The sequence below is a fragment of the Megalobrama amblycephala genome, linkage group LG1 (assembly GCF_018812025.1).
Source record: "Megalobrama amblycephala isolate DHTTF-2021 linkage group LG1, ASM1881202v1, whole genome shotgun sequence".
In the NCBI taxonomy this organism is placed as follows: domain Eukaryota; kingdom Metazoa; phylum Chordata; class Actinopteri; order Cypriniformes; family Xenocyprididae; genus Megalobrama; species Megalobrama amblycephala.
In genome coordinates, this window is record NC_063044.1 from 43,115,958 (window position 1) to 43,123,444 (window position 7,487).

A 7,487-nucleotide genomic window follows, 5' to 3' on the forward strand; every position below is an offset into this window, starting at 1 on the left:
TTGTAGTCACTTCTGTTGTAGTTACATCTGTCGTGGCTGTAGTCACATCTTCGTGGCAGTAGTCACATCTCCTGGAGTCACATTTGCCTCTTCTGTCACCGCAGTCATGGCTGTAGTCACATCTTCTGTAGTCACATTTGCTTCTTCTGTCAATGCAGTCATGGCTGCAGTCACATCTTCTGTAGTTACATCTGCCTCTTCTGTCACCGCAGACACATCTGTAGTTATGTCTGCCTCTTTTGTCACTGCAGTTGCGGTTGTAGTCTTGGCTGCCTCTTCTGTGACAGCAGTCGCGTCTGTTGTTACGTCTGCCTCTTCTGACACCACAGTCGCAGTTGTAGTCTTGGCTGCCTCTTCTCCAGTTGTACCTATGTTTGGATTCAAGGCACCTCCGATTGCACCTCCAACAACACCTCTGACCGCACCGTCTTCACCTTCATTCTCATCCTTGTCTTCATCCTCATCCTCATCCTCTTTAGTCACATCTGACTCTTTTGTGGCCACATTCGTGGATGTAGTCACTTCTTCCTCTTCTGTGACCTCAGTCATGGCTGTAGTCACGTCTGTTGTAGTCATGTCTGTTGTAGTCACTTCTGTTGAAGTCACTTCTGTTGTAGTCACGTCTGTTGTAGTCACTTCTGTTGTAGTCACGTCTGTTGTAGTCACCTCTGTTGTAGTCACGTCTGTTGTAGTCACGTCTGTTGTAGTCACCTCTGTTGTAGTCACTTCTGTTGTAGTCACGTCTGTTGTAGTCACGTCTGTTGTAGTCACCTCTGTTGTAGTCACTTCTGTTGTAGTCACGTCTGTTGTAGTCACCTCTGTTGTAGTCACGTCTATTGTAGTCACATCTGCTGTAGTCACGTCTGTTGTAGTCACCTCTGTTGTAGTCACGTCTGTTGTAGTCACGTCTGTTGTAGTCACGTCTGTTGTAGTTACATCTGTCGTGGCTGTAGTCACATCTTCGTGGCAGTAGTCACATCTCCTGGAGTCACATTTGCCTCTTCTGTCACCGCAGTCATGGCTGTAGTCACATCTTCTGTAGTCACATTTGCTTCTTCTGTCAATGCAGTCATGGCTGCAGTCACATCTTCTGTAGTTACATCTGCCTCTTCTGTCACCGCAGACACATCTGTAGTTATGTCTGCCTCTTTTGTCACTGCAGTTGCGGTTGTAGTCTTGGCTGCCTCTTCTGTGACAGCAGTCGCGTCTGTTGTTACGTCTGCCTCTTCTGACACCACAGTCGCAGTTGTAGTCTTGGCTGCCTCTTCTCCAGTTGTACCTATGTTTGGATTCAAGGCACCTCCGATTGCACCTCCAACAACACCTCTGACCGCACCGTCTTCACCTTCATTCTCATCCTTGTCTTCATCCTCATCCTCATCCTCTTTAGTCACATCTGACTCTTTTGTGGCCACATTCGTGGATGTAGTCACTTCTTCCTCTTCTGTGACCTCAGTCATGGCTGTAGTCACGTCTGTTGTAGTCATGTCTGTTGTAGTCACTTCTGTTGAAGTCACTTCTGTTGTAGTCACGTCTGTTGTAGTCACTTCTGTTGTAGTCACGTCTGTTGTAGTCACCTCTGTTGTAGTCACGTCTGTTGTAGTCACGTCTGTTGTAGTCACCTCTGTTGTAGTCACTTCTGTTGTAGTCACGTCTGTTGTAGTCACATCTGCTGTAGTCACTTCTGTTGTAGTCACCTCTGTTGTAGTCACTTCTGTTGTAGTCACGTCTGTTGTAGTCACTTCTGTTGTAGTCACGGTAGTCACGTCTGTTGTAGTCACGTCTATTGTAGTCACATCTGCTGTAGTCACTTCTGTTGTAGTCACGTCTGTTGTAGTCACGTCTGTTGTAGTCACCTCTGTTGTAGTCACTTCTGTTGTAGTCACTTCTGTTGTAGTCACGTCTGTTGTAGTCACCTCTGTTGTAGTCACGTCTATTGTAGTCACATCTGCTGTAGTCACTTCTGTTGTAGTCACGTCTGTTGTAGTCACGTCTGTTGTAGTCACCTCTGTTGTAGTCACTTCTGTTGTAGTCACTTCTGTTGTAGTCACGTCTGTTGTAGTCACCTCTGTTGTAGTCACTTCTGTTGTAGTCACGTCTGTTGTAGTCACCTCTGTTGTAGTCACGTCTATTGTAGTCACATCTGCTGTAGTCACTTCTGTTGTAGTCACGTCTGTTGTAGTCACGTCTATTGTAGTCACATCTGCTGTAGTCACGTCTGTTGTAGTCACATCTGTTGTAGTCACGTCTGTTGTAGTCACATCTGTTGTAGTCACGTCTGTTGTAGTCACATCTGTTGTAGTCACGTCTGTTGTAGTCACTTCTGTTGTAGTTACATCTGTCGTGGCTGTAGTCACATCTTCGTGGCAGTAGTCACATCTCCTGTAGTCACATTTGCCTCTTCTGTCACCGCAGTCATGGCTGTAGTCACATCTTCTGTAGTCACATTTGCTTCTTCTGTCAATGCAGTCATGGCTGTAGTCACATCTTCTGTAGTCACATTTGCCTCTTCTGTCACCGCAGTCATGGCTGTAGTCACATCTTCTGTAGTCACATTTGCTTCTTCTGTCAATGCAGTCATGGCTGCAGTCACATCTTCTGTAGTTACATCTGCCTCTTCTGTCACCGCAGACACATCTGTAGTTATGTCTGCCTCTTTTGTCACTGCAGTTGCGGTTGTAGTCTTGGCTGCCTCTTCTGTGACAGCAGTCGCGTCTGTTGTTACGTCTGCCTCTTCTGACACCACAGTCGCAGTTGTAGTCTTGGCTGCCTCTTCTCCAGTTGTACCTATGTTTGGATTCAAGGCACCTCCAATTGCAATCAAGGCACCTCCGATTGCACCTCCAACAACACCTCCGACTGCAGCCAAGGCACTTCCGATCAAACTTGCAAAGTTCATCAAAGCATCTCTAATCATATTCATGGCACGTCTGAATGCACCTTCATCCACAGTCTCATTTTCTTTGACCTTATCTTCATCCTCATCCTTGTCTTCATCTTCATCCTCATCCTTGTCTTCATCCTCATCCTCATCCTCTTTAGTCACATCTGACTCTTTTGTGGCCACATTCGTGGATGTAGTCACGTCTTCCTCTTCTGTGACCTCAGTCACAGCTGTAGTCACCTCTGTTGTAGTCACTTCTGTTGTAGTCACTTCTGTTGTAGTCACGTCTGTTGTAGTCACCTCTGTTGTAGTCACCTCTGTTGTAGTCATGTCTACTGTAGTCACTTCTGTTGTAGTCACCTCTGTTGTAGTCATGTCTACTGTAGTCACTTCTGTTGTAGTCACGTCTGTTGTAGTCACTTCTGTTGTAGTTACATCTGTCGTGGCTGTAGTCACATCTTCGTGGCAGTAGTCACAGCTACTGTAGTCACATTTGCCTCTTCTGTCACCGCAGTCGTGGCTGTAGTCACATTTGCCTCTTCTGTCACCGCAGTCGTGGCTGTAGTCACATTTGCCTCTTACTTCTGTCACATCTGTTGTAGTCACTTCTGCTGTAGTCACGTCTGCTGTAGTCAAGCCTGCTGTAGTCACGTCTGCTGTAGTCACGTCTGCTGTAGTCAAGCCTGCTGTAGTCACGTCTGCTGTAGTCACGTCTGCAGTGTCCACAATCGTGGCTGTAGTCATTTGTGGAAACTGTTTAGCAATTTCATCTGTAACTCGTTCATAATGAATTGGATTATCATTGTTGTCAAGAGCAACCACAACAAAATATTTTCTTTCTGAAATGTGTAGTCCCTCTGATGAATAAGTGACATCATAAATATCAATTTTTACCATGCTTCTGTATAAAGATTTGTTGTTAACTTTAATAAGATATTTGGGATCTTTTTTAAATTTTTCTTTGAAATTTTCACTTTTCATGAAGGACTGTGTCCTTGGTGGTTTAAATTTGCCTTTGTCTTTTATATGAGTCTTTCTATAATTTATTGCACAGTCCCACACTTTCTGCCAATAGTTGTTGTCAGATGAAGGTCTGGGACTGTTTAAAAAATGTGTTATACCAAAATCTTGAAATGTTGGATCACGTCTGTATCTGATGTGCAATTTTGAGCAAACACACAAAATTCCTGACTGTGTACTGTTGGAGTTTATAGTAATGTTGGAATAGAATCCTCCAGGAAAATGTTGGCTTTCTTTGTCTTGTTGAAACACCATGAAACTGCAGGTTCTTTCCACCTAAAAAGAAAAGGTAAGATTTAATGTTACAGCTCATAAGATTATAAGATATATGACAAAAGTAGACTTGATCAGTATCATCTCCTTAGCATACCAAATAGCTTAGCCCTGTAAGGCACTTCACTACTGTCTGACTTTGCACAGATCACCATGAGTTTTAAACAAAGTGGTCCTCTGAAGTGCAGAGAAACCAGATCGGGGAACGCAGAGGGGACTCCACCTTTTTCAAGGTCTCAATCTCAACATTGCAATGGTCATGTTCCTGCAGTGGGAACTTGAGTCATGTTCCAGCCCAGGCATGTGAGGCAGTGATCGTGGCTGTTAGAAGGGTCCAGGAAATGACCACATATAGAAACACATGGGTGGAATGCCATCTTGAAAAAGATGCAACGTCACCCGTTTAATTTTTTAGGGAACTACTCGCTGCACTTGGCTGTGCAAAACTCTTTCAGATCGCGACCATCGCTGATATGCCATTACACAAATGCAGAACTGCTTCCCTCTTGTTCAGCTCTCACAAATGATGATTGTCAAGAGCAGAGTGAGAAACTGCTCAGCTCTGAAGTGAAAGCTTGAATGGGGAACTAGTATGACCCGAATCTGCGTATTGTTTTAATTTATGTAATTTTTAATTTAATATATATCGCACAACCTGATATTGCTGAGTTCAACATGTTCCTGGGTCAACATCTTTGTTGATCCTGGAACAACATTCAAATCAACCAGATTTGAGGGACAAGTTTACAGATTACAGATTATGTCAAGTTTAGTCTTAAAATCATGAATTGGTGCTTCTACATCAGTGTTATTCATCTATAATTTCCCTCTGATTTTTGGGATAACTTATGGGTAGGGTTAGGTTTAGTGGTAGGAATAGGGTTAAGACTAAATTTTCAGACTAGAATGTTGTTCCAGGATCAACAAAATATGTTGACCCAGGAACGCATCTAACTCAGCAATATCAGGACGTGCAATATATATATCATCTACACTTAACATCCACATTTCACCTACATACAAATATAGAAATATCATGTATGTCCTGACAAGAAGGGTTCTAATACTATTTTCCATATAGAAAAATATAATTTAGTAAACATTCATCTTAAAGCAGAACTCAGTAAGATTTGCGAAGCTCCCCCTACAGGTTCCTTCAGTGAATCACACTGTCGTAAATACTCCAAGCGCAGCTCTGGACTACAACGACTACAATGATCACCAGCGCAGTAGTTTTGCAAATGCAGTACAAGAAATCTCGATGGAGGTGGGTAATTTTCGAAATTGTCTTATAAAGTCATAATATACACATACTGTGTGAGGTCGCTATATGTATATTGAATTACCGTAAAACATTTTGTCAGTCTTGCGTGAACGTGAACATGAGGCGAGATTGTGTCGGGTTGGTGCAGCTCAACTTGCAAGTGCTGTTTTATGGCGTAGACGTGCCAGAGGGGGTTAGTGCTCACCTCAAACACACCACTACAAGTCAATTAACCACCGTAAGGACTTAGAAAACTATTTATGAAGGTAAAAAAGTTACTTAGTTCTGCTTTAAAACCTTACCTTCAGTGACAGACTCTCCAGAAGCAATTTTTCAGGATTCAGCAGCACATTTTCACTCACTGACAGGTTTACACTGAGCCAGGGCAACTTGGTCTGCAGTTGCAGCGTTGCACAAAGTTTACCTGATCCCAGGTGTGCACTCTGATTCAGAAATGGAAAAGGCCAATCAAGGAGAATGGCATTAGAGAGAGGACAGACTGCCAAAAAGAAGTAAAGGAGTATGACTGTTCTTGTCATTTTGGCTGCTGTTGCACACACAGAAGAGTAGGTGTTTTCTGGTGGTTCGTATTTGTCTTTTCTTTTTGTCCCACTCTGCAAAATCAACAAACACAACAAGAAATTAGATTTCGATTCACAGTGCTTTGCGATGACTGGTAGTATGTCACAGAAAAGGAGAACAATGTATTCCACCAAAGCTTAATGACATTATCATTACAGTAATCAGATAATAATGCTCAATGAACATCCACAAACACGCATCTTAAGAAGCTATTTAACTATATATAACTCTGTAAACTCTAATCACCAGCATTGTAATAGTCACCAAACAATGACCAAATGTTATAGGACACAAGCGCCTTAATAAGTAAAAGTTACTCAACTCTATTTACAAACAACATTGAGCGCAATGTAATTAAAATCTCTGACGACATCAAGCATTCTGTCATATCACAATACCTCACATGGCATCCTCCAGCCACAGGTGTGGTGATGCAGTTTTTTTTTTTTAATTGATTTATAACACAAGTGCATCAAGCAAACACATCAAATCCACATATAATCATTAGAAAACATTAGTTGCAATGTCACATCACTTATCTTACCTGCAAAATCAACAAACACAACGAGAAATTTGTTTCACAGTGTGTTGAAATGACTGGCAGTGTGGCTTCTTCATATCAAAGTGAAACTCCTTGCAGTAGTCTTGCCAGATATGGTCAACGATTTCCAGCCCAAAAGCTCACCAAAACCCTCCCACTTCAAGAAAAACCAGCCCTAAAACTTGAACTGCCAAAATAATCTGATAGAAATTTATTTCCATGTAAATCAAGGTTGATTAGCACCTCATTAAAAGAATATAATAATGACAAAAAAATAAAAAAATAAATCAATTTCCCAGGGAACTGGATCGAAACAGGGCAAATACATTAAATAGAATTAGCAAATATGATTAAAATGTCCAGGTGGAAACTATGTCAAAACGGCAGTCAAGAAATTAACCAATGACTTTAACCCTCAGAAAAACAAATGTAATCATTTTCAATGTCAACAGTAAGAATAAGCCAAATTAAGTGCAAAAGAACCAAATATAAGTGACTGGAATAAGAAATCACAGACAAAATGTGTCATTCATTGATATACATAGGCCACATTCACACAGCAGCAGAATATGGTTGTCAGTCCTGTATTTGTGTCTTAATACGGTTATGTTCACGAAGAGTTCAGATGCAAAACCCTCCAAATCCATCAGACTTCTTTTCTTTTAAATGAGCATTTTTTTACCAGGTTTTTACAATAAAGTTCAGGAGTTTCATTTTAAAGTTAATAATAAGGTTATTAGCTAGTGAATAAAATAACATTTTTTCCAAAATGTCACTTTAGACAATTCATTGGTTTTAACAAGTTAGATTTTCTTTTGCATCAAAACCAGTTAAATCCACTTGTGCTTTTTTCCCGCAAAAACCTCTAAATCCACCTATTTGGGACAAGACATAGTAAATAGTTGAAAAATCACTAAAGAACC

At 41.5% G+C, this 7,487-nt stretch overlaps 1 protein-coding gene across 3 annotated transcripts; it reads right to left on the reverse strand.

The window, feature by feature from the left end:
- Positions 1-365: 365 nt before the first annotated feature.
- On the reverse strand, positions 366-7,129 carry LOC125270477 (flocculation protein FLO11-like). 3 transcript variants are annotated; one of them, XM_048194144.1, is made up of 4 exons: positions 6,568-7,129; positions 5,744-6,055; positions 2,809-4,180; positions 366-1,300 (listed from the first exon to the last, which is right to left on the reverse strand). In XM_048194144.1, the coding sequence occupies exons 2-4, from the start codon at positions 5,978-5,980 to the stop codon at positions 954-956; spliced, it is 1,956 nt and encodes a 651-aa protein (XP_048050101.1). In that variant the 5' UTR covers positions 5,981-6,055; positions 6,568-7,129; the 3' UTR covers positions 366-953. The 3 variants fall into 3 exon arrangements, with proteins under 3 accessions (XP_048050101.1, XP_048050086.1, XP_048050094.1); XM_048194129.1 differs by lacking the exon at positions 366-1,300 and having other exon boundaries at positions 2,212-4,180; XM_048194137.1 differs by lacking the exons at positions 366-1,300; positions 6,568-7,129 and having other exon boundaries at positions 2,212-4,180; positions 5,744-6,512.
- Between the last annotated feature and the right edge of the window lie 358 nt (positions 7,130-7,487).